Below are 27,700 nucleotides of genomic sequence, written 5' to 3' on the forward strand. Positions count from 1 at the left end.
TGTTTTGGGGCTGTCGCTGGGCAACACAGACTTTCAACTCCCTCCAAAGATTTTCTATGGGGTTGAGATCTGGAGACTGGCTAGGCAACTCCAGGACCTTGAAATGCTTCTTACGAAGCCACTCCTTCGTTGCCCGGGCGGTGTGTTTGGGATCATTGTCATGCTGAAAGACCCAGCCACGTTTCATCTTCAATGCCCTTGCTGATGGAAGGAAGTTTTCACTCAAAAGCTCACGATACATGGCCCCATTCATTCTTTCCTTTACACGGATCAGTCGTCTTGGTCCCTTTGCAGAAAAACAGCCCCAAAGCATGATGTTTCCACCCCCATGCTTCACAGTAGGTATGGTGTTCTTTGGATGCAACTCTGCATTTTTTGTCCTCCAAACACGACGAGTTGAGTTTTTACCAAAAAGTTATATTTTGGTTTCATCTGACCATATGACATTCTCCCAATCCTCTTCTGGATCATCCAAATGCACACTAGCAAACTTCAGACGGGCCTGGACATGTACTGGCTTAAGCAGGGGGACACGTCTGGCACTGCAGGATTTGAGTCCCTGGCGGCGTAGTGTGTTACTGATGGTAGGCTTTGTTACTTTGGTCCCAGCTCTCTGCAGGTCATTCACTAGGTCCACCCGTGTGGTTCTGGGATTTTTGCTCACCATTCTTGTGATCATTTTGAACCCACGGGGTGAGATCTTGCGTGGAGCCCCAGATCGAGGGAGATTATCAGTGGTCTTGTATGTCTTCCATTTCCTAATAATTGCTCCCACAGTTGATTTCTTCAAACCAAGCTGCTTACCTATTGCAGATTCAGTCTTCCCAGCCTGGTGCAGGTCTACAATTTTGTTTCTGGTGTCCTTTGACAGCTCTTTGGTCTTGGCCATAGTGGAGTTTGGAGTATGACTGTTTGAGGTTGTGGACAGGTGTCTTTTATACTGATAACAAGTTCAAACAGGTGCCATTAATACAGGTAACGAGTGGAGGACAGAGATGCCTCTTAAAGAAGAAGTTACAGGTCTGTGAGAGCCAGAAATCTTGCTTGTTTGTAGGTGACCAAATACTTATTTTCCACCATAATTTGCAAATAAAATCATTACAAATCCTACAATGTGATTTTCTGGATTTTTTTTCCTCAATTTGTCTGTCATAGTTGACATGTACCTATGATGAAAATTACAGGCCTCTCTCATCTTTTTAAGTGGGAAAACTTGCACAATTGGTGGCTGACTAAATACTTTTTTCCCCCACTGTACTTATAAGTCCCGTGCCATTATTTTATATGATTTTATAGTAAGAAGAATATCATTGAATTTAGCTGAATGAAATAGAAAGGATATTTTTCCCATTCCGGAGCGAGTGCGCATTTGGCTATGTTGAATGTAAAAGTGATAATTTGAAACAGGCAAGGGGCTATGTTAGATTTAGAGTTATTTGGCAACTTTAGATGTTAATGATACAAACCTTAGAATGTCTTAGAAATCAAAACATATATGAGCTGCATGATGTGACTATAGGCTATTGATGGTTTGAGAAAGTCGCAAAAAAAAGCTTGCGCTCTGTTCCTTGCCTCAGGCTACACACGCTGTTCTCTCATCAAGTAATCATATTATCACCCATCAGACTATTCTCAATGTAATATTGTCTTTACTAATATGTTAACTTTGTTTCGATTTAGAATGGCCCATTATCAAATGGGCAGGAACAGGGACAGGGGGAAAAAAGGCATTTCATCCGCCTATGCACTGGAGTATTGAATGGAGGCCGCTTTCCTGCCTGTTTGTTCGGGTAGGCTATTCGGGTTATTTCACTCCACACATCAACCACTGCGCGACAGGTGATATTCCACCCAAACTCTGTATGCCATGGGCTCCCCAACCCTGTTCCTGCAGCTACCAAGTGCTTAATTTGCGAAACCAAGTGAAATCTGTTCGGGAACATTGACAGTAACATGTTTTCACAACAAAACCAAAGTTACGTATGTAACCATGGTTATGTGAGCTATATGGATCACTCCAATATAAAGGTATCACTCCGCGGCAGAGGGATACATCCGAGATGAGGATTTACAGATTTACTCCCGTGTACACCTGTGTCACGGCTGGGGTCCGCCCCTATATATAGACCCCATGGCCGCAACACACGTTCTCTACATCCTTTTTGAGGCACCTCTAGCACCATAGAGGACTGGAGTGATCCATATAGCTCACATAACCGTGATTACATACGTAACCTTCGTTATGTTTCACTATATTGGATCACTCCAATATATTGGTATACCTGTAACCAGATTTAGTCGATGCTAGAGGGACCTGGCCAGCCAGCGGCGAAGTCAATGCGCGGAACCGAGACGCAGGGGCCGTCAATGTGGAAAGGGGGTCCCGGCGAGGGGCACTCCTCTCAGTAGAGCCCAGGATGCAGCCACACCTCGTGTTGAATGTGCCACCACAGATCCCAGCACTGGCCTGCCAGCCAGGCTGTATGCTGTCGTAATCGTGTCCACGATCCAGTGAGAGAGCCTCTGCTTTGATAGCCCAGCCCCCAGGACTCTCTCACCATAGCAGACAAAGAGCTTGTCTGTTGTTCTCACTGACCGTGTCTGCTCCACATAGGCAGCCAGTGCCCGCACAGGGCACAGCATGCCGGAGGGAGGCCCAGACTCCCCCGCCACTGCCGGGTGGTCGTAAGCAGACAGGATAAAAGGGATGTTCACATGCCTGTCTGACAGAACCTTCGGGAGGAATGAAGGGTTGGAGTGGAGAGATATACTCCTCCCACCGGGGTCCATCCGGTAGCACTCAGAACTTACCGAAAAAGCATGGAGCTCACCCACCCTCTTCATGGAAGTAATCGCTACCAAGAAAAACACATTCATAGAGAGGTGTTTCAGGGAGGAGGCTTTGCCAAAGCTGTCAAGACCACATCCAGATCCCAGCTCGCCATTGAGCGGGTCCAAGCTGGATGCAGGCGACGAACCCCCTTCATAAACCTGGAGACCAAGGGATGGAACCCCACTGGCCTGTCCATCCACCCCACATGGCAGGCAGATATAGCGGCCAAATACCCTCTCAGTGTAGAGGCAACCAAGCCCTCATCCAAGCGAGACTGCAGGTATTGGAGGACATACTGCACCCCGCATGACTCGGGCACAACCTCAATACCAGTGCACCAAGAGCAGAACAACCGCCAGCGCAACTGGTATGTTCATTACGCCCTCCTGTAGTCCTGACATGGACCATTGGTGCCATTCAGCGGCCAAGCCCAGAGACTGAGGCGGTGCGGTCTCGGATGCCACAGAGTTCCCCGGCCTGAGACAGCAGGTCGGGTCTCAGGGGCAGTTGCCAAGGTGTCCCAGACAACAGGGACAGGAGAAGGCTGAACCAGGGTCGTCTGGGCCAGTATGGGGCCACCAGTAGCAGACGATTCTCTGCCATTCTGGTCCTGTCCAGCACAGCATCAGGGGAAAAGGGGGGAATGCGTAAAGCTCCAGCCCTGGCCAATCGTGAGCCAGAGCATCAAAGCCCAGAGGCCCTGGTGGCTCCAACATGGAGTACCATAGGGGGCAGTGTGCATTGCCCAGGGAGGCAAACAGGTCCACCTGAGCCCTGCCGAACTTGGCCCACAGGTGCTGCACCACTTGGGAATGTATGCTCCAGTCCCAAGGTGGCGGGCCCTCCCTCGAGAGCATATCCGCTGCCACATTCAGGATGCCAGGTACGTGCGCTGCGTGTAGAGACGCTAGACGTCCCTGAGCCCAGAGAAGGAGATCCCGTGCCATAAGATGGAGACGGTGGGACCTCAGTCCACCCTGATGGTTGATGTAAGCCACCACTGTCGGGTTGTCCGTTCTCAGGACATGTCTTCCCTTCAGATAGGGAATGAAAGACCGCAGGGCCAGCATTACAGCTTGGAGTTCTAGTGTATTGATGTGCCTGCCGCTCCAATGGGGTAGCCAACAGCCGCTGGCCGACCTGCCCTTGGTCACATCCCCCCAGCCGATCTGGGAGGCGTCTGTGCTGACCAGCTCCCAGCGGCAGATACTCAGCATCCCCACCCCACCTGAGAGAAAGGAGTGACAGCGCCACCTCAACAATGCCCTTAGGCACTGTGCGGTCACCTGCAGCTGGCGGTGACGGTGGCACTTTGGGTGCAGCCGGTGGGAGTTGAACCACCGTTGAAGAGGCCAGAGATGGAGCAGGCCCAGGGGAATCAGCAACGAGGCCGCCCTCAGCAAGCCCAACAGGCGTTGGCAGGTCAGGGCAGATACCATCCGCCCCTGCCGAAAGTGGTCGAGGCAAGATAAGATCGCCCGAACCGTTCTGGTGGGCAGGCGTGCTCTCATGAGGACTGAGTCCAGTTCCATGCCAATGAAGGCCACCCTCTGGGTGGGCGTCAGATGACTCTTCTTGTAATTTACAGTAATGCCCGTAGATGTGGGTCAGGAGCGTGTCTCTGTCTGACAGGACCTGGGTTCTGGTAGGGGCACAAATCAGCCAATCGTCCAGGTAATTGAGGATCAACAATCCTCGGGACGTGAGAGGTGCCAGGACAGCGGCCATGCACTTTGTGAAAGTGCGGGGTGCCAAGGAGAGGCCGAAGGGAAGAACCATGAATTCGTAAGCCGTCCCTTCAAAAGCGAATCGGAGGTACTGCCAATGAGCTGGGTGAACAGGAACATGGAAGGACGAATTCCTCAGGTCCAGCGTCACAAACCATTGGTCCCTGGACAAGGCCTGCAACACGCAGGCTGGGGACATCATGTGGAACCTCAGTACCTTCAAGTACCCATTCAGGTTGCGGAGGTCCAGAATCGGTCGAAATCCTCCGTCTCTTTTTGGGACCACAAAATAAGTGGAGTAGAACCCACCTAGCTGTTCTGATGTCTCGATCCTGCGGACGGGACCCTTGTCCAGGATTGAGGAGATCTCTAGCCGCAGGGTTTTCTTCAGGGGGTCGGCCACCGTGGTGACCAGAAGGTCCCTGGAGGACGGGAATTGGAGTTGGTACACCTTAAGCATTGTGGACAACACCCAGGGGGACTCCACATCCTCCTCCCACTTTGCCCTTTGAGACCAGGAGAAGCGGCCGAGGCCGGGGAAGGGTGTGTCAGGGGTCCTGCCAGGGCCTGCCTCTCCTCTGGCGCCCCGAGCGCCTGTGTCCCCCAGGCACGTCCCTATGGTGGTGCCTCAGCACGAGGCGATGGGACAGGAGAGGGATCCCCCCGTCATTTGGGTGTAGGTGGGTGGCGACGGTCCATCTGCCTTGGACCTAGGGCCTGAGGAGGCGGCATGAACCGTCTCAGGGTCTCCCGGTCCCTATGAACTTTATCAGTTTGCTTCAGAATGTAATCAACCCCTGGGCCAAACGTCAGCCCTGGGGTGATGGGGAGAGTGGCAAATGTGCTCTGGAGAGCAGCTGGCAGACGAGATGGGCAAACCAGAGATGGCGCCGGGAGGTAACCACCTGCGCCATGGCCCGTCCGTTGGCGCGGGCCACATCCCTCTGGAGCGGGGAAAGCAGGCGAGACACCTCCATCGCTTCCCAGAGGAGCTCCTCTGTGCCTTCCTGCAGCCGGGGCAACAGAGTCTGCAGGTACAGTGGCTTGCAAATGTATTCACCCCCCTTGGCATTTTTCCTATTTTGTTGCCTTACAACCTGGAATTAAAAGTCAATACTTTGTAGAGCCACCTTTTGCAGCACTTACAGCTGCAACTCTCTTGGGGTATGTCTCTATAGGCTTGGCACATCTAGCAACTGGGATTTTTGCGCATTCTTCAAGGCAAAACTGCTCCAGCTCCTTCAAGTTGGATGGGTTCCGCTGGTGTACAGCAATCTTTAAGTCATACCACAGATTCTCAATTGGATTGAGGTCTGGGCTTTGACTAGGCCATTCCAAGACATTTAAATGTTTCCCCTTAAACCACTCGAGTGTTGCTTTAGCAGTATGCTTAGGGTCATTGTCCTGCTGGAAGGTGAACCTCCATCCCAGTCTCAAATCTCTGGATGACTGAAACAGGTTTCCCTCAAGAATTTCCCTGTATTTAGCGCCATCCATCATTCCTTCAATTCTGACCAGTTTTCCAGTCCTTGCCGATGAAAAACATCCCCACAGCATGATGCTGCCACCACCATGCTTCACTGTGGGGATGGTGTTCTCGGGGTGATCAGACATAGCGTTTTCCTTGATGGCCAAAAAGCTAAATTTTAGTCTCATCTGACCAGAGTACCTTCTTCTTTAAGCAATGGCTTTTTTCTGGCCACTCTTCCGTAAAGCCCAGATCTGTGGAGTGTACGGCTTAAAGTGGTCCTATGGACAGATACTCCAATCTCCACTGTGGAGCTTTGCAGCTCCTTCAGGGTTATCTTTGGTCTCTTTGTTGCCTCTCTGATTAATGCCCTCCTTGCCTGGTCCATGAGTTTTGGTGGGTGGCCCTCTCTTGGCAGGTTTGTTGTGGTGCCATATTCGTTCCTCTTTTTTTGATCTGTACTTCTCCACAACTTTGTCCCTGACCTGTTTGGAGAGCTCCTTGGTCTTCATGGTGCCGCTTGCTTGGTGGTGCCCCTTGCTTAGTGGTGTTGCAGACTCTGGGGCCTTTCAGAACAGTATATATACACTGAGATCATGTGACACTTAGATTGCACACAGGTGGACTTTATTTAACTAATTATGTGACTTCTGAAGTTAATTGGTTGCACCAGATCTTATTTAGGGGCTTCATAGCAAAGGTGAATACATATCCACGCACCACTTTTCTGTTATTCATTTTTTTATTACAGGTCGTAATGCAACAAAATAGGAAAAACGCCAAGGGGGATGAATAATTTTGCAAGGCACTGTATCATGGTGTCCATGGTCGGGTACTCCCGGAGGCCGAATGACTCCATGCCCGCAACATAACTCAATGGTCCAGTCTCTGCTGTGAGTCGGAAGTGCCCCCTGGCAGAGGCCCAGCTCTCCTGCAAGGCCTCGCGGAACACAGCAGAGATGGGGACAGATGGAGAGTCATCACTGTCCGCCAGCATCGTCGCCAGCGAAGCAATCAACATCCGAACTTCAGAAAGTTTGTACCCTAAACAATACAGACGTCCGCAGAGAAAATGAAAGAGAACGTGTATCGCGGCCATGGGGTCTATATATAGGGGCGGACCCCAGCAGTGACACAGGTGTACACGGGAGTAAATCTGTAAATCCTCACCTCGGATGTATCCTTCCGCCGCGGAATATATTGGAGTGATCCAATATAGTGAAACATTACTCTGTTGACAGCTCTTCTCTCTGCAAGTTTGAGAAAGTATTGAAGGAGAGAGGGGAGGAGATGGAAACGCACGGTGGTGAGGTATTATGTAGCTAAAAGGTAGCCTAATGTGTCACCCTACTAATTATGAAATTATAAAAAATTCCCTATTACTAGGCTATTCAAAATCAAATACAAATTCACTATTGTAGGCTAACGCCCTGCACAATCAATGAATCAACAACATCACCTAGGTCTATACACTCTCTCCCAGAATCATGAATAGAAACTTCGGAGTGTAGCATAAGGTAACCAGTCCATCCAGTATGCACAATAATACAGACCACACTCAAAGGCGATTACTAGAATTTGTTTAATTTTGGAATATAGGCTAGACCAATTAAAGACATCTTAAATCAGTTTTTTAAAAATATTTTTCTGTGGTGCGTAGTATGTGGTAGGCTATGTATTGTATAATGAACGGCATAATCATTTTTTAAATTCAGATTATTCTTTTTTTTACTTGGGCACATATATAGGCATATGCATATGTATAAGCTCTAATATAATGATAATGGCGCCGGAGGGGATGGCTGCCGTTTTACGGGCTCCTAACCAACTGTGCTATTTAGTTAGTTTTATCGCATTATTTGTAATTTATTGTGTACATAATGTTGCTGCTACTGTCTCTTATGACCGAAAAGAGCTTCTGGGTATCAGAACAGCGATTACTCGAGCTGGACAAAGATTTTTTCTTTAATAAATCCGACGCGAAGGATATACTGCTTCTCCGAGACCACACCCAAATCTCAGTTATTCGCGTGAAGAAAAGACGGAAATACAGGGGACGGAGATCGGGGTGCCTTGTGAGAATTTGTTGGCGAGTGGGTAACCCACCTCTACCATCCGTTCTATTGGCCAACGTGCAATCACTAGAAAATAAAAATGGATGATCTCCGTTCGAGATTATCCTACCAACGGGACATTAAAAACTGTAATATCTTATGTTTCACCGAGTCGTGGCTGAACAACGACACGGATAATATAGAGCTGGCTGGGTTTTCCGTGCATCGGCAGGAGAGAACAGCTACGTCTGGTAAGACAAGGGGTGGGGGTGTGTGTCTATTTGTCAACAACAGCTGGTTCGCGATGTCTAATATTAAAGTAGTCTCGAGGTATTGCTCGCCTGAGGTAGAGTACCTTATGATAAGCTGTACACCACACTATTTTCATCTATATTATTCGTAGCCGTCTATTTACCACCACAAACCGATGCTATCACTAAGACCGCACTCAAGGAGCTGTATAAGGCCATAAGCAAACAAGAAAATGGACTTTAAATCCGTTTTACCTCATTTCTACCAGCATGTCACATGTGCAACCAGAGGAAAAAAAACTCTAGACCACCTTTACGCCACACACAGAGACGCATACAAAGCTCTCCCTCGCCCTCCATTTGGCAAATCTGACCATAATTATATCCTCCCTTATTGCTGCTTACAAGCAAAAACTAAAGCAGGAAGTACCAGTGACTCGCTGAATACGGAAGTGGTCAGATGACGCGGATGCTACGCAACAGGACTATTTTTCTAGCACAGACTGGAATATGTTCCGGGATTCATCCAATGGCATTAAGGAGTACACCACCTCAGTCACCGGCTTCATCAATAAGTGCATCAACGACGTCGTCCCCACAGTGACCGTACGTACATATCCCAACCAGAAGCCATAGATTACAGGCAACATCTGCACCGAGCTAAAGACTAGAGCTGCCGCTTTCAAGGAGCAGGACACTAATCCGGACGCTTATAAGAAATCCTGCAATGCCCTCAGATTAACTACAAAGGGAAACCCAGCCGCGAGCTGCCCAGTGAAGCGAGCCTACCAGACAAGCTAAATGCCTTTTATGCTCGCTTCGAGGCAAGCAACACTAAAGCATGCATGAGAGCACCAGCTGTTCCGGATGACTGTGTGATCACGCTCTCCGTAGCCGATGTGAGCAAGACCTTTAAACAGGTTAACATTCACAAGCCCGCGGGGCCAGACGGATTACCAGGATGTGTAGTCAGAGCATGTGCGGACCAACTGGCACGTATCTTCACTGACATTTTCAACCTCTCCCTGACCGAGTTTGTAATACCTACATGTTTCAAGCAGACCACCATAGTCCCTGGCCAAAGAAAGCAAAGGTCACCTGCCTAAATGACTACCGCCCCGTAGCACTCCCGTCGGTAGCAATAAAGTGCTTTGAAAGGCTGACTCACATCTACACCATCATCCCGGAAACCCTAGACCCACTGCAATTCACATACCGCCCCAACAGATCCACAGATGACGCAATCTCAATCACACTCCACACTGCCATTTCCCACCTGGACAAAATGAACACCTACAGTGCATTCGGAAAGTATTCAGAACCCTTGACTTATTCCACATTTTTTTATGTTACAGCCTTATTCTAAAATGGATTAGATCGTTTTTTCCCCTCATCAACCTACACACAATACCCCATAATGACAAAGCAAAAACAGGTTTTTAGACATTTTTGCAAATTTATAAAAAATAAAAAAAGGAAATATCACATTTACATAAGTATTCAGACCCTTTACTCAGTACTTTGTTGAAGCACCTTTGGCAGCGATTACAGCCTCGAGTCTTCTTGAGTATGACGCTACAAGCTTGGCACACCTGTATTTGGGGAGTTTCTCCCATTCTTCTCTGCAGATCCTCTCAAGCTCTGTCAGGTTGGATGGGGAGCGTCGCTGCACAGCTATTTCCAGGTCTCTCCAGAGATGTTCGATCGGGTTCAAGTCCGGCCTCTGGCTGGGCCACTCAAGGACATTCAGAGACTTGTCCTGAAGCCACTCCTGCATTGTCTTGGCTGTGTGCTTAGGGTTGTTGTCCTGTTGGAAGGTGAACCTTCACCCCAGTCTGAGGTATTGAGCGCTCTGGAGCAGGTTTTCATCAAGGATCTCTCTGTACTTTGCTCCGTTAATCTTTCCTTCAAACATGTCTAGTCTCCCAGTCCCTGCCACTGAAAAACATCCCCACAGCATGATGCTGCCACCACCATGCTTCACCGTAGGGATGGTGCCAGGTTTCCTCCAGATGAGACACTTGGCATTCAGGCCAAAGAGTTCAATCTTGGTTTCATCAGACCAGAGAATCTTGTTTCTCATGGTCTGAGAGTCCTTTAGGTGCCTTTTGGCAAAGTCCAAGCGGGGTGTCATGTGCCTTTTACTGAGGATTGGCTTCCGTCTGGCCACTCTACTATAAAGGCCTGATTGGTGGAGTGTTGCAGAGATGGTTGTCCTTCTGGAAGATTCTCCTATCTCCACAGAGGAACTTTGGAGCTCTGTCAGAGTGACCATCGGGTTCTTGGTCACCTCCCTGACCAAGGCCCATCTCCCCCAATTGCTCAGTTTGTAAGGCGGCCAGCTCCAGGAAGAGTCTTGGTGGTTCCAAACTTCATCCATTTAAGAATGATGGATGCCACTGTGTTATTGGGGACCTTCAATGCTGCAGAAATGTTTTGGTACTCTTCCCCAGATCTGCTCTACGGACAATTTCATCGATCTCATGGCTTGGTTTTTGCTATAACATGCACTGTCAACTGTGGGAGCTTATACAGTGGGGAAAAAAATTATTTAGTCAGCCACCAATTGTGCAAGTTCTCCCACTTAAAAAGATGAGAGAGGCCTGTAATTTTCATCATAGGTACACGTCAACTATGACAGACAAAATGAGGAAGAAAAATCCAGAAAATCACATTGTAGGATTTTTAATGAATTTATTTGCAAATTATGGTGGAAAATACAGTGGGGAAAAAAGTATTTAGTCAGCCACCAATTGTAAAAGTTCTCCCACTTAAAAAGATGAGAGAGGCCTGTAATTTTCATCATAGGTACACGTCAACTATGACAGACAAAATGAGAAAAATAATTCCAGAAAATCACATTGTAGGATTTTTTATGAATTTATTAGCAAATTATGGTGGAAAATAAGTATTTGGTCAATAACAAAAGTTTCTCAATACTTTGTTATATAGCCTTTGTTGGCAATGACACAGGTCAAACGTTTTCTGTAAGTCTTCACAAGGTTTTCACACACTGTTGCTGGTATTTTGAACCATTCCTCCATGCAGACCTCCTCTAGAGCAGTGATGTTTTGGGGCTGTCGCTGGGCAACACAGACTTTCAACTCCCTCCAAATATTTTCTATGGGGTTGAGATCTGGAGACTGGCTAGGCCACTCCAGGACCTTGAAATGCTTCTTACGAAGCCACTCCTTCGTTGCCCGGGCGGTGTGTTTGGGATCATTGTCATGCTGAAAGACCCAGCCACGTTTCATCTTCAATGCCCTTGCTGATGGAAGGAGGTTTTCACTCAAAAGCTCACGATACATGGCCCCATTCATTCTTTCCTTTACACGGATCAGTCGTCATGGTCCCTTTGCAGAAAAACAGCCCCAAAGCATGATGTTTCCACCCCCATGCTTCACAGTAGGTATGGTGTTCTTTGGATGCAACTCAGCATTCTTTGTCCTCCAAACACGACGAGTTGAGTTTTTACCAAAAAGTTATATTTTGATTTCATCTGACCATATGACATTCTCCCAATCCTCTTCTGGATCATCCAAATGCACTCTAGCAAACTTCAGACGGGCCTGGACATGTACTGGCTTAAGCAGGGGGACATGTCTGGCACTGCAGGATTTGAGTCCCTTGCAGCGTAGTGTGTTACTGATGGTAGGCTTTGTTACTTTGGTCCCAGCTCTCTGCAGGTCATTCACTAGGTCCCCCAGTGTGGTTCTGGGATTTTTTACCTCATGGGGTGAGATCTTGCATGGAGCCCCAGATCGAGGGAGATCATCAGTGGTCTTGTATGTCTTCCATTTCCTAATAATTGCTCCCACAGTTGATTTCTTCAAACCAAGCTGCTTACCTATTGCAGATTCAGTCTTCCCAGCCTGGTGCAGGTCTACAATTTTGTTTCTGGTGTCCTTTGACAGCTCTTTGGTCTTGGCCATAGTGGAGTTTGGAGTGTGACTGTTTGAGGTTGTGGACAGGTGTATTTTATACTGATAACAAGTTTAAACAGGTGCCATTAATACAGGTAACGAGTGGAGGACAGAGGAGCCTCTTAAAGAAGAAGTTATAGGTCTGTGAGAGCCAGAAATCTTGCTTGTTTGTAGGTGACCAAATACTTATTTTCCACCATAATTTGCAAATAAATTCATAAAAAATCCTACAATGTGATTTTCTGGAATTTTTTTTCTCATTTTGTCTGTCATAGTTGACGTGTACCTATGATGAAAATGACAGGCCTCTCTCATCTTTTTAAGTGGGAGAACTTGCACAATTGGTGGCTGACTAAATAAAAAAATTTCCCCACTGTATAGACACGTGTGTGCCTTTCCAAATTATGTCCAATCAATTGAATTTACCACAGGTGGACTCCAAATCAAGTTGTAGAAACAGCTCAAGGATGATTAATGGAACCAGCATGAACCTGAGCTCAATTTCGAGTCTCATAGCAAAGGCTCTGAATACTTATGTAAATAAGGAATTATATTATTTGTATTTATATACATTTGCAAACATTTCTAAAAACCTGTTTTCGTTTTGTCATTATGGAGTATTGTGTGTAGATTATTTATTTAATCCATTTAAGAATAAGGCTGTAACGCATCAAAATATGGAAAACGGGAAGGGGTCTGAATACTTTCCGAATGCACTGTATGTGAGAATCCTGTTCATTCACTACAGCTCAGCATTCAACACCATAGTGCTCACAAAGCTCATCACTAAGCTAGGAACCCTGTGACTAAACACCTCCCTCTGCAACTGGATCCTGGACTTCCTGACGGGCTGCCCCCAGGTGGTAAGGGTAGGCAACAACACATCTGCCATGCTGACCCTCAATACAGGGGCCAATCAGGGGTGCGTGCTTTGTCCCCTCCTGTACTCCCTGTTCACCCACAACTGCGTGGCCAAGCATGACTCCAACACCATCATTAAGTTTGCTGACGACACAACAGTGGTAGGCCTGATCACAGACAACAATGAGACAGCCTATAGGGAGGTGGTCAGAGACCTGGCAGTGTGGTGCCAAGACAACAACCTCTCCCTCAATGTGGGCAAGACAAAGGAGCTGATCATGGACTACAGGAAAAGGAGGGCCGAACAGGCCCCCATTAACATTGACGGGGCTGTAGTGGAGTGGGTCGAGAGTTTGAAGTTCCTTGGTGTGCACATCACCAACAAACTATCATTGTCCAAACACACCAAGACAGTCATGAAGAGGGCACGACAACACCTTTTTCCCCTCAGGAGACTGAATAGATTTGGCATTGGTCCGCAGATCCTCAAAAAGATATACAGCTGCACCATCGAGAGCATCCTTACCGGTTGCATCACCGCCTGGTATGGCAACTGTTCGGCATCCAACCGTAAGGCGCTACAGAGGGTAGTGCGTACGGCTCAGTACATCACTGGGCCAAGCTTCCTGCCATCCAGGACCTATATACTAGGCGGTGTCAGAGGAAGGCCCAAAAAATTGTCCAAGACTCCAGTCACCCAAGTCATAGACTGTTCTCTCTGCTACCACACGGCAAGCGGTACCGGAGCGCCAAGTCTAGGTCCAAAAGGCTCCTTAACAGCTTCTACCCCCAAGCCATAAGACTGCTGAACAATTAATCAAATAGTCACCCAGACTATTTACATTGACACCCCCTCCCCCTTTGTTTTTACACTGCTGGTGGTGGTAATGCACCTTAAAGTTGGTTGCCAACCGCCATATAAAGTCCACAGAAGAAGAAGAAGAAGAGATTACTAGAAACTAACTAAGTTTCCCATTTTATCTGTGGATTAATTATCGAAGTGGAGAACACACGATTTTGTGTGACACAAAATGGGTCAAAATTCTACAAAGATCCAGATAAAAAGGACCTTGTGCATTTCAGGTAAAACAACAACCCAATGTTTATATCCCAGGACAAATTAGCTAGCAACAGCAAGCTGGCTGCCGAGTGGCGCAGTGGTCTAAGGCACTGCATCGCAGTGCTAGCTGTGCCATTAGAGATCCTGTTTCGAATCCAGGCTCTGTCGTAGCCGGCCGCGACCGGGAGACCCATGGGGCGGCGCACAATTGGCCCAGTGTCGTCCAGGGTAGGGGAGGGAATGGCCGGCAGGGATGTTGGTAGAGCATGGCGTTTGCAATGCCAGAGTTGTGGGTTCGATTCCCACGGGGGGCCAGTATGAAAAAAATATAAAAATAAGATAATGTAAGTCGCTCTGGATAAGAGCGTCTGCTAAATGACTAAAAATGTAAATGTAAATGTAGCTGGCTAAATGGCCATGAATGTTTCATGTGTTTCGACCTGTCCCTAAATTAACATGGTTGGTTCAGATTTCGTTTTGATATTTCAACCTGCATGTCCTGATCGCATCTGGTGTGGATGGACAAAATCAACATGTGCGTGATGACGCACGCGCGTGCCCGGTCTACTCAGCATGTAATACCATCACCACAACAGCCCTACTTGTGACTGAATCCAATGGATATTGATCAGATTGTAACAGAGAATGTAGATACTCTCAGTAATTTCAGGTGGTCTTAGCTACAGTCATATCATATTAGTTACTATGATATTAATGTTTCAACAACATGTCTCCAAGATTCCTACAATGCTCAGATGGGGGCAGCTTATGTTACAGAAACGGAAGAGAAACAGAAACTCTAAACCTGATGGTAATGATTTCCTTGGTGTCAGGACTGTTACACGGGGAGAATCTCAATGGCATTTCCTTGACTCCTTGCGTTCTCTTCCTCGACCGCTTCTCAAAAGCTTACGCGTCTTTTTGTCGAGCAAAACTTTTTGTGGAAGGTACTACTCCGCGCACAGACCCCCTCGCGCACTCAACATTGTAGAGATACATTGAGTTTCCTTGTAGGACTATTTGGCAGGGAAACTGAAGCGAGCTGTAGCCTATTACCTGTTTCTGTTTATGAGTCTCTTATTAAAGAATGTGAAACAATGTTGTGTCTGTTTGCCATTTTTCATTAACTCATGCATAGCTGTTCTTTATATGGCCTTCAAACATCTGAAAAACTAAAATGATTTTGAAATTCGGACAACAGAAATCCAATATTTATATAAAATGTCTGCCTTTTGCCCTAAGTCTAATAAGTCCATTTAATATAGGACATCACAAAATCCATTTGGCCTGTTTCATTAGTGTCATTATGACATGGAAAATGTGGGCTATTTCAATAGAACAGAATACCATATTTTGAGTTGACTGTATAGGTTATTATACTAAAGATCTATCTGAGGTTCAACTTTAAGGCAAGGGCATCTTTTAAAACTATTTTGATACTCACCTCATGTCTTGATAACATGAATGAGAAAGTATTTTTTACATTTTGTTTTGAAATCATTATTTGTCCATCTCTCCCATTGTTCCCATTTTCAATCAAAAAATATGCATGAGAGATTCACAAGACAAGTGCTTCCCTACCCTGGCTGGCGAGGACACTGGTGAAGCCATTGAATAAAATTAATTACAAGGAAATAACGCTTTTTAACCTGTTTTTAAAATGCTATAGGCCAAAAATATTTGCCTGTATAGTTTGAACTATCCTTTTTGTAACGTATAAGTCATCAAAACATTTTAGAAAAACCTTGATTGCTATATACTGTATCACAACAGCTGTTCACTTTACTGTCATTCGGAAAATTATTTTCTGAATCAGCTAATGATTGTTGAAACAGGGTTCAAGTTCAATGTCTAATTTCACAGATAAATGCTTGTTATATTGATAGGCAAACAACACTGCCATTAATACAAGGAACAAAAAGTGTTTGTAACACGATTTTGGACAAGTAAAATGTATTAAAATGTATTAAAATGTTACATTCTCACGACGCCCAAAAGACGGTTCTAGTTTTAGGAGGTCATATTTAAATGTAAAATAACAATAAGCACACAAACTAAAGAAGACCATTTTAGTATTTTATTAACTTAAAATTCTCATCAAGACAGGCAGACAGTCCAGACAGACAAACAGTACAGTAGGCTATACATTGCACATTGTACAGGCTATTTTAAGAGATTTAAGAGAATGAATGCAAATGTATGGTGCTAATGAACAATATCTAGGCCCAATTGATGACCTTTGAACTGCCGGATCTGAATAAAATGGGTTGGATGAATGGCTTTGATTGTCCAGCAATCGAATTGTAAGTCGTTCATATGCTAATAATCAAAATATTCTGCTTAAAAATATATTTCACTGCTACACTCAGCATTCATTATTCTTAGAGGAGGCTACACTTACAGAACGACAGACCGCAAATAAGTCCTTCTGGAAGTGCACCGAATATGACGCTTTCGAATGCCGAGGTCGCATAACCCTCACTGATGGGGTTATCTCCAAGTTATCTGGAGAACACAACCATATCCCGGACAATGCTCGGATTCGGATCCAAAAGGTGATGATGAATGGCCTGAAGGAGAGAAGCCTGGAGACTTGTTGTGGTACACACAGCACTTAAATATTTTGTCTTGCCCATTCACCCTCTGAATGGCACACATACACAATCCATGTCTCAATAGTCTCAAGGCTTAAAAATCCTTCTTTAAGCTGTCTCCTCCCCTTCATATACACGGATTGCAGTGGATTTAACAAGTGACATCAATAAGGGATCACCTGGTCAGTCTTTATCACGGAAAGAGCTGGTGTTCTTAATGTGTTTTATACTCAGTGTAATATAGGCTGTTTTTAGCCTTCAGCCTTTATATAACCATATTAACTAATTTATATACAATATTCTGCCCATTTGAACACATTTATTTTAGGCCATAATTGAACCAATTTCTGTAGGCTATATATACAATATTCTGCCTATATGAACGAATATAAATACAATATTTATAGCCATATATGATTTAATAAAAAGCAGTAAACATACACATTGTTTCACATTCTTTAGTAACAGACTCATGAACCCAATCAGGCAATAGTAAACATAGACAACATTGTTTCACATTCTTTAGTAACAGACTCATAAACACAATCACGCAATACTGTACAGCTCGCTTCACAGCTTCCCCGGGAAACTCGACGAAAGAGTAGCGGAGGAAGGAGTTAGCTTCTGCTGCAGTTTTCGGGGTAAAATATAACGCGCTGCGGTGGTCCTTCGTTCTCAAAACCTATTGCATGAGAAAGTCAGAGGTACCCTCTGACCTTCTCCTCTAATGAGTTTTGTGAAGGTGACGAGGAGAGGGGATGTTAGGAGTCAAGGAAATGCACTGTCAGATCCTGCATCCCACAATGCACCTCTCTCCACTGTCACAATCTCCCTTCAGCTCCTCCTCCTTCCAGCCCAAAGCCAGAACCGACACAGCTCTTTTAGAACAGCCTATTGTTTTCTCTTTGCAGTACATATGATTTGTCTTTACGATAACTAATTTCCAAGACTTGACCGCTACCACACACACAATTGAACTCCCATAAATACTGTATAATGCACACACACATGCACATACCCTGTCACACACACACACACAAACTCATCTTTCCTCCAGCATGGCCACTCAAACGATGGTCCTCCTACCCTGGGATTTGTGAGATTATGGACACCAGATGAGTTATTCTCCTCCCCCAACACACAATCCTTCATGCCCCTCTCCATAAGCCCATAAAGGGGCTGTTGGTCTTGGCTGGGAGCCTGGAACACAACCCAGGGGGGGCCAAAGATGGTTGGTTGGGATGAGTTCATAACCTGACTGGATGCCAGGATAAGGAAGTTGGGGGGATGGTAGTATCAGGAGCTTGGGCTGCTTACAGTTACAAGGCTCCCCTATTGGGGAAGAAGACATCAGGATACCTCTCCTATTCTCCACCTCTCTGGATATTTTTTCATGGCTGATTGCACATATACCCCTCACCTCTCCACTGCAACAGCCAATGAATGGTTTACCATCTGCTGTAAATGCATTATACAGGCAGGTGCTGCAAATTGGTAGTACATGTTTTAAGTGAGCCTCTTACAATGTTAGACGTTTTGAAACCTTCATTCCTACATAAACTCATTTTACAACAAACATTTGTGGTGATTCTTTACATGTACACGTATGTGAGAAGAACCACATTTACCATCTAGTTAGTACCATCACTCTCACCCTCCCCCCTCTCTGCTCTCCCCTCACCCTCCCCCCGCTCTGCTCTACCCTCACGCTCCCCCCTCTCTGCTCTCCCCTCCCCCTCCCCCCTATCTGCTCTCCCCTCAACCTCCCCCTCTCTGCTCTCCCCTCACCCCTCTCTGCTCTCCCCTCACCTTCACCCCGCTCTGCTCTCCCCTCACCCTCTCTGCTCTCCCCTCACCTTCACCCCTTCTGCCTACAACGTCACTTAGGTCTGACTAAATATCGTGGCACTGGGTTCTGGAGTGCTACCCAGCAGCCGTTGCAGTTGCCAAGCCAGAGCATGCTGGGTACACAGATGGAGCAGACAGACGGGACAAGGGGGCGAGGGAGGGGGCGCTGCAGTGTTTGGGAGGTGGGCTGGAGGGGAGGGTGAGGTCGGGCACCAAGTCACTGCAGCTGGGCCAAGCATAGGATGATGCAGTCACTTGTCATGTGCAGATGACAACTGATGTCTGACAGAAGACATTCTCACCATCTCCTCATTAAAGGTCCATTTTGTAACTTTAATTTCTAAAACATGCAAGCCCAAAACTTGTTTATAAACTGAGTGGGTGGGTCTTAGTGAATGCTTTTTGTTTTTATTCCTGGCTAATGTGTCTTTGAGTCTACATACTCTTGGACACTAATCAAACTGAACACAAAAACACTTACTGTTTCCTTTAGGGGTAAGGGTTATGGTTAAGCACCCCCCATGGATGCCTTGATTAAGGCCAACCAGAAGCCCTTCACTTCAGAGAACAGCAATAATGAATCTAGTCTCCACTGCAGGCAAAACACAGTTACTACTCATCAGGATCTTTAACAATGTAATCAATAGTCCGCTATAAACAGAGATTCTATTGACACGGTTATTCGGAGAACAGAAATGTGGTTTGTTTGGTTTCATTTAGAAAGATGAGTGATGGAATATTCAATCACACCGTGTCATTATGGTCCATGGCTGTCATCCTTACAAAGACCAATCTTGTTTTCATTCATCAAATTCATATTGACTATTTCATGCTTCAGTTCCATCATTCTGGTAATAGATTCAAGCAGCTGGTTTGTTTACCTTGTCAAGCTTGTTCTAATGAAGGAAACAAAATGTGCGTGCAGAACATTTCTTGCGTCAGACTCTGGTAGGTTTTAAATGATTGTCTTAGACCAAGGAAATGCAGTCTATCTTAAAATGGCCATATCATTATGCTAGAGAAGAACACACTACACATTTAAGTACTTTGCAAGTGTGGTTGTTTGGAATTATTTACAGTGCATGATAGTCTAAAGCGTTCGTAACAAAAATAAGTATAATCCTTAATGGTTTATGGTCTCACAACATGTGTCTATCAAATATACTATATCAGCATTACATCACTAATCTACATCATGTTCATAAAGGCCATGTATGACCCATAGTTTTCCATAGCATGTTAATAACCTGATTCACCCCTCCACAATGTGTAAAGTTCCTCAATAAGCATAATTTACTACACAGTTAGTTTCAGAGCTGCAGTGCAGCAGAACAGGGCCATTATCTCTGGTAGAATGACCTAATTGTCTGTAAACAGAGGAAACACTGCTGTTGCCAAATCAACCAATAGCCATGAAGCAAAACCCCAGTTTTATATGCACAGCAAATTCTCCAGTGTTAAATCAACAGTGAGAGTGTTAAATGTAACACTGGTCCAGTGTCTATACAGGTCCACACTTTTCAGTGTTAAATTAACACACTGCTTAGTGTCAAGCCTTATTTGCATATTTCCCAGAGTGCCTTGCCTTTCGAGTGAATTGTAAAGTTACCACCCATGACTGTATTTGCTAGTGACAGAGACATGGTTGTTGCATTCATCCATTTTCAGTCCTGTGGCCTTCACCAAGTGAGATCCTAAGTGAAAATGTTATCATAAATTTGTTATTATTTAACACAATACAACACATATTTCATAAGGCCTTATTTTGGGGGCCTAGTTTACCCTAATACAGTGGTCTGAAACTCATGGTTTACAGGCAAAATCAGGCCTGAAAGTCACATTATGCTGGCTTGCAAAGTGATGTGTAATTCCTATTGGAATCCAGCCGGAGTGGGGGATATCCAACAACTGGAATTTTTATTCACCCGCAACCTGCATTCAGAATGACTGCCGGGTTGGGAAGACTAAGATATGAGACCAACTAAACCATCTAAACTGGAAATACCATTTCAGTAACAGGTGCAATATGTCCAAGTAACAAATGTGATTAGTTTAGAAAAATGTATGTTATGTATATTTGAGTAGCATAACATTAACTAATCAATCAAAAACATACATATTGAAACAAACAATTCTATAAATCAACCTGCAATAGAGCATTCTGGGAAATATGATAATGATGGGCATGAATTTGGTTTAAAATGGTTATTAACACCAACACTGGTTCTTTAGACCAATAATTTAACACCTGAATGAACACTAGAAATGTTACACTGAAAAATCAACACTAAGTAACACTGGCCAATTAGCAGTGTGTGTATTATATCAACCAATAAAGTGAGTTGAAACCATTCTGCTTCCCAGGGTGAAGAGTTAGTGGCTTGGACCGGCCAGGGATGCACATGTGGCTCTCATTTCTGACTGGCGGGGAGAGATGCATTATGGGGGTTAGAAGACCACCTCCACCCCCGCTTGGCAGAGGAGTGATGCTCTCTTTAAAAGATCGCCTCCGTTTTTCTTTGGTCTATGTTATACAGGCAAAAAAACAGGACAGAAAGGTCTTCCTTGTAAAGAATTTCAAATGGCACATGTTCAGATATCTAAGACAAAGAAGCAGATAGTGCAGTACTGTAGTGCTGGATTCATTTGCCTTTCCCGCCATGCACAAGCACACGCATACAAATAAGCATACACATTTACACACACCCAGTGGCTCTTATAAAACAGAAAATGACTGTCAGAGCCTAGCGCTGAGAGCCACCCCCCTCTCTTTCTCTTGCTCTCACACACACACACACACACACACACACACACACACACACACACAAGCACACACATAATCAATTCCAACGTTTGGTGAAGTGATTCTCTTTATTACAAAGTCTCTACTCAGCAGCAAGCAGCACAGCAATCTGGAAACATCAAACTAGATTTTAAGAGTCTCTTGCCAACCCACTTCCAACCTCCTATACCCCCTCTCTCCCTCCCTCCCTCCCCCTTCCTTCCCTCCCACTCTCCTTGGCCAGGCCTGAGGCTCCTTACTTTCTCTCCCAGGCCTGTAAGACAACCATCAAAGCTGTGGTTTGGAGGGCTGGGCAGGGCCTTTGGTCCCACGGGTCTCTCTCACACACACGCATGCACACGTACACAGTAAAGGTTGTTAAAGACTGTAGGCAGGGCATGGCATGCTGAGGCTCTGGAAAGCTACAGTACAGTAGAGGGGTTGGAAGTGGTGTGTATGTCTAACATACCTCTTGAATTATAGGGCTGAGAATTGCCAGGGACCCCACGATACAATATTATTACAATACTTCTGTGCCGATACGATATGTATTGCGATTCTCACCATTCTATATGCATTGTGATTCGATACTGTGATTTTATTGCAATTCGATGCTCCAACCATTTGTCTGCTGCAGAGGGACAAGAGACAGCCATGATAAAACAAGTTTTGATTAGTCATGGAAATAATAGTGTTGAAAACAAATTGGCTCCATATTTAAAAAGATGATGGAGAACAAGCTATGAAGGAAAAACACTGGAGTTTTGGTGCAGATACAGGCAACTAGCGCAAAAATAATATTGCAATATTGTCAAAACGATACTATACGATTTATCGTCAAAAATAATATCCCAATATGTAACTGTATCAATTTTTTCCCCCTTCACTAATGAATAATGGTGCCATTGTGTGGATGTTCCCCCAAAAGCTCAACCAGGCTAAACAATAGTAACACAATCACCAGCCTGAATACCCCTTATGAAGGTACTACACATTCCTTTCACATGAGGTGGGGAAGTATCAAACGCTTTCTCTCAATCCCTCTCACCCACACACACTGTCCCAGGGACAGATACTCCGTCTGGCTCTCCCAGGAAGTTCCACCATTGGCTTGGAAATCCTAATTCTTAGTGGAAAATGCCTTGTGTTTCGTGACAGCTGGATTGAGTCATTCCTAAAGATAAAGGTGAAAGTCTGTCAGGCCGTGTTGTGACTAACCATCTCTCTCATTGACTTGTAGTGTTGTGGGGTTAACATGGAGGGAGGCAGACAGAAGGTAGAGTGAGAGTGATGAGTCAGCATAGTGACGCATGATGATGACATAGACGGTTACATCATTAAGCAGGTTAACTCAGTCCCTCTCTACATTTTGACAACGTTATAGGGCTTAAATACCTGATCGAATTTCATATACACGCATGCAGGCTATATGCACAAACACACCCACACACAAAGATTAGCTTATTTTGTGATCTCTGCTGACATGATCTTCTCAGTACAGGAGATTAATCGAGTCACAGTGACTGATATTGTCTCTCAGACAAATAGACAGTGAGAACAGGAGCCAGGACCATTCATACTGTGACCCTACCCAGGGCGGGCAGGTCCATTCTAACACAGGGCTGACAGCAGGCTTTACTGCTATAACCTCTGCTGATGGATGGGCTATAGCTAACAGACTACGGGAAGAGTGAGAGAGACAGAGAGAGAAAGACAGAGAGGCAGAGAGCAAGAGAGAGACAGAGAGACAGAGAGAAAGACAGAGAGAGACAGAAAGAGTGAGAGAGAGAGAGCGAGTGAGTGAGCAACCGAGAGAGAGACAGAGAGACATACAGAAACAGAGAGCGAGAGAGAGACAGAGAGAGAAAGCGAGAGACAGAGAGCGAGAGAGAGAGACAGAGAGCGAGAGAGAAACAGAGAGAGACAGAGAGGGAGAGAGACAGAGAGAGAGTGACAGAGAGCGAGAGAGACAGAGAGGGAGAGAGACAGAGAGAGAGACAGAGAGAGAGACAGAGAGCGAGAGAGAGACAGAGAGAGAGACAGAGAGCGAGAGACAGAGAGCGAGAGCGAGAGAGAGAGAGCGAAAGAGCGAGAGAGCGAGAGAGAGAGAGAGAGCGAGAGAGAGAGCGTGAGAGAGCGAGAGAGAGCGAGAGAGACAGAGAGAGAGACAGACAGATGAGAGAAAAATTTATCCTCTTCACAACCACTAGGACTATATGACCTGCACACTGCAGCAAATACTTCCTTTTGTCTCTTCCAGTGGAACAGATATGACTCAGGTGTTAAGAACATCTTTGTCTCATTGCTGGGTGACTCAGTTTCAGCAGTATGACAGAGGAGGAAACAGGGGGAAAGTAGATAGGAAAAGAGATACACTCTTAGAAAAAAAGTTCCAATCTAGAACCTAAAAGGGTTCTTCGGCTGTCCCCATAGGAGAACACTTTGAAGAACCATTTTTGGTTCCAGGTAGATCATTTTACATTTAGTCATTTAGCAGACGCTCTTATCCAGAGATACTTACAGGAGAAATTAGGGTTAAGTGCTTTGCTCAAGGGCACATTGGCAAATTTGCACAGAGGGTTCTACAAAAAGAGTTATCCTATGGGGACAGCCAAAGAACCCTTTAGGAACCTTTTTTTTCCCTAAGAGTGTTCGAAAAGAGAAGTGTATCTTACCTTCACAGATCCTGTCTAGTCGTTGGCGTTTCACTTTGTGTTTGTCGGGCAGAGCCATGTTGACACTTCACTCCTCCTATCCTCCTCTGTTCTCTTTTCCTCCTGTCGGCCAATCTTTAGGAAGCTAGCACTCTACCCAGAATGCCCCACGAGGCATGCCACCACACCACACACCTGTAAACACACAGAGGAAAAAGAGAGAAGGTTACACACACCAATCATCATCAGATCCATCCAAAAGAGAGTCTAACATGTGGACACTAAATGTGGACATCTGTCCTTTAATGGAACAAGAAATGACAACAGAGGGAAAAAAGTTGCTATTCATATACTATTGCATTGTCACCTTCAAAATCTTGATCACATTAAGGAACCAAGGGCTGAGGTGAATTTGGGACTATTCTCTTTATTGTAAAGAATAGTACCCTGCAAGGACACATGGTGACCAGTAGAGGGAGTGCTATCTCAGAGCGCTGTGCAAAAATCTGACTGTCACCGGCAGACACCAAAAGCCTACAAAAAAAACATACACATGCAGATGAGCGGAACGTCAATTAACTGTCATTGGTCAGAGATTTCACAATTCAGAGATTCATTCCTCTGAGGCTGAACACAGATACACCAAAGCACACAAAAAGATACAGACATGCAAACGTGCTCTCACCCCCTCACACACATTTAGACAGGCAGCCCAATTCTGATATTTTTTCCACCAATTTGTATTTTGATCAATCACATCAGATCTGTACACATCAGATCTTTTTTTATAGCTGATCTGATTGGGCAAAATACCAATTAGTGAAAAGAATATCAGAATTGGGCTGCCTGTCTAAAAGCAGCTATAGACACACTTCCACTAAGGCAGTGTTTCCCAAACCTGGTCGTTGAGTACCCCTAACAGTGCACATTTTTATTGTAACCCTGGACAAGCACACCTGATTCATCTTGTCAACTAATCATCAAGCCCTCAATGACTTGAATGAGGTGTGTTTGTCCAGGGATACAATGAAAATGTGTACTGTTGGGGGTACTGGAGGACCAGGGTTGGGAAACAGTGCCCTAAGGCATGTGTCAACTCTGTTTGGACCCCAGGAAGAGTAGCTGCTGCCTTGGCAGCAGCTAATGGGGATCCCTAATAAATACAAATACAAATTCCACGGAGGGCTGAGTGTCTGCGGGTTTTCGCTCCACCCTTATACTTGATTGATGAATTAAGGTAACGAATTAGTAAGGAACTCCCCTTACCTAGTTGTTTAGGTCTTAAAAATCCAAAACCTGCAGACACTCGGCCCTCTGTGGAATGAGTTTGACACCCCTGGCCTAAGGGTATCCAGTCACACTGTGGAATGTGGGTCAGTTAGTCAGCAGACATGGGGACTGTCTCAGCAAAATATAGACAGGAGGGGGGGACCAAGTGAGAGAGAGAGAGAGAGAGAGAGAGAGAGAGAGAGAGAGAGAGAGAGAGAGAGAGAGAGAGATGTGCTGAACTTTACTTTGAAAAGCCAAATTATAAAAGGAAGCAGAAAATCTGAATAATGGGCAACTAGCAGCATCAGCTAGCCAGGTGTATGAAGTGTAAAGTTCATCCATCTCTCTACAGTGATTAGGTTTGACATTTAAACCCTGCACACACACACACTCCTCCAATATTTTCTCACTCCCACCACTTCACAGCCTTTCTCTTCCCTTTTATCCTGATTACTGTCTCAGTCAATCTCTCCATCAATTCATCTCTCCATCTCGTCATCTTTCTAATCACCCAGCTCCTTTACATCCAAAGAGTTGTCTAGGACTCATAATAACCTTCAACCCTGTGTCCTAACTGACCAGTGGTTTTCTATTAAGGTATTGTGTGTGTCATATCTGGGGTCTCCCAGAGAAGCCATAGTGAAATATTGGCGTCTCTAATGCTGACAGGTCATAGCCTGGCTGACGTGACCCACGTGACTCACAGCGAAGGAAGAGCTGCAACCACACTGGTCTGGAAAGGAGGGCGTTTGTTAATGCAATATTCGCTTAGAAATTGTGCGACCGGTTTGATTGGTTCTCTAAAAGTTCTGTTTTTTCCACTGGGGTTTAACCGCTCATTGTTTGGCGGCACTCGGCTGTGTGTGGCTGTGCGTGTGGGTGTTTGAGTGGGAAAGGGGAGAGCCAACCAGTAAAAACAAAGCCCACTTCACAGCCCCCTTCATTATCGACAACATCAAAGAGCCATTCCAGACTCTGAAGTAAGGAGGACTTGGAAGTGATGTATTAGCCAGACTAGACTGGTCAAGCTTTCCTGGCTTTCCTTACTGTCACGTATTCAGCCGAGGCTGCCCCTCCTCCTCGCTCGGGCAGGCTTCGGCGTTCGTCGTCACCGGAGTACTAGCTACTACAGATCCATGTGTCTATGTTCGACTTGTTTTGTCTTTATTGGTCACACCGGTTTCCCATCATGTAGTTATGTCTTCCCTATGTAACCCTCTGTCTCACACTGTGTGTTTGTTCATGTTTTGGTTGTCGTTAGTGTGCGGGTTTGTTTCCTCCCTGCGTGGAGGTTTTGTTCATACATTTACCTACGAGTAAAGTATGCTTTTTGATTAGCTCTGTGTCCTGCGCCTGACTTCGCCTACCGCATTACACTGACGCCTTGACAGAAACACGCACATTAATATGGAGTCAGCAGGTACAGCAATGCCAGCCGGATCGATGGAGGAACGCGTCCAACAACAAGCGGCCATGATCCAGGCTCTCGACACCGCTATGGAACGAGTGGTTAATACCATGGAGCGATGGGAGAGAGGAAGTATCCCTATACCTCCTCCAATTACACCACCACCAACACCGCTGTCCACCTCTTCACCATTTGGGTCCAATGGGATTCGGCTCTCGCACCCAAGGGCATATGACGGTACAGCTGCCGGGTGCCAGGGTGCCAGGGTTTTCTGCTCCAGGTAGAGCTCTACCTGGCAACCATCCACCCGGCTCCCTCGGGATACGAGAGCGTGTCCGCCCTCATCTCCTGTCTGTCCGGTAAGGCGCTCAAGTGGGCCAACGCCGAGTGCGGGGGAATATACGCCGCAACTGTAAGCTATGCAGAGTTTACCCGCCACTTTAGGGCGGTATTCGATCATCCACCAGAGGGGAGAGCGGCGGGTGAGCGTCTATTCCACCTCAGACAGGGGAAGAGGAGCACGCAGGAGTTTGCACTGGACTTTCGGACTCTGGCTGCCAGCGCAGGATGGAATGAGAGGGCCCTCATCGACCACTACCGTTGCAGCTTAAGGGAGGACGTTCGTCGGGAACTGGCCTGCAGGGACACCAACCTAAACCTGGACCAACTGGTGGATATGTCAATCCGACTGGATAACCTGTTGGCCACCCGCGGACGTCCGGATCAGGGGCCGTCCATTCCATCCCCCAGCACCTCCGACCCTACCCCTATGGAGCTCGGAGGTGCTGCTCTGAGGGAGACCGGTAGAGGGGCCGTCCCCTGCACCAACTGTGGCCGCAGAGGACACACTACTGGTCGGTGCTGGGGAGGACCTTCAAGGAGTCGAGGCAGTAGGCAGAGCACTGGTGGACCGTTTCAGGTGAGTAGGCACCCAACTCACCCAGTGCTCCCTGTTGCGCATATGTGTA

The 27,700-nt window shown here is 46.0% G+C and overlaps 1 protein-coding gene across 4 annotated transcripts in view; it reads right to left on the reverse strand.

Moving 5' to 3' along the window:
- LOC311110918 (C-terminal-binding protein 2-like) overlaps positions 1–27,700 on the reverse strand; it is a 107,021-nt gene that overhangs the window by 56,619 nt on the left and 22,702 nt on the right. For all 4 annotated transcript variants that reach the window (XR_014610737.1, XM_084153557.1, XM_084153555.1 and 1 more), the window contains exon 2: positions 24,077–24,250. Coding sequence is in view for 3 of the 4 variants with exons in the window: in XM_084153557.1 (XP_084009683.1) it covers positions 24,077–24,134 (58 nt within the window). In the remaining variant the exon portion in view is untranslated. The remainder of the gene's footprint in view (positions 1–24,076; positions 24,251–27,700) is intronic.

Source organism: Coregonus lavaretus (genome assembly GCF_964263955.1).
Source record: "Coregonus lavaretus genome assembly, chromosome: 36".
Lineage (NCBI taxonomy): Eukaryota > Metazoa > Chordata > Actinopteri > Salmoniformes > Salmonidae > Coregonus > Coregonus lavaretus.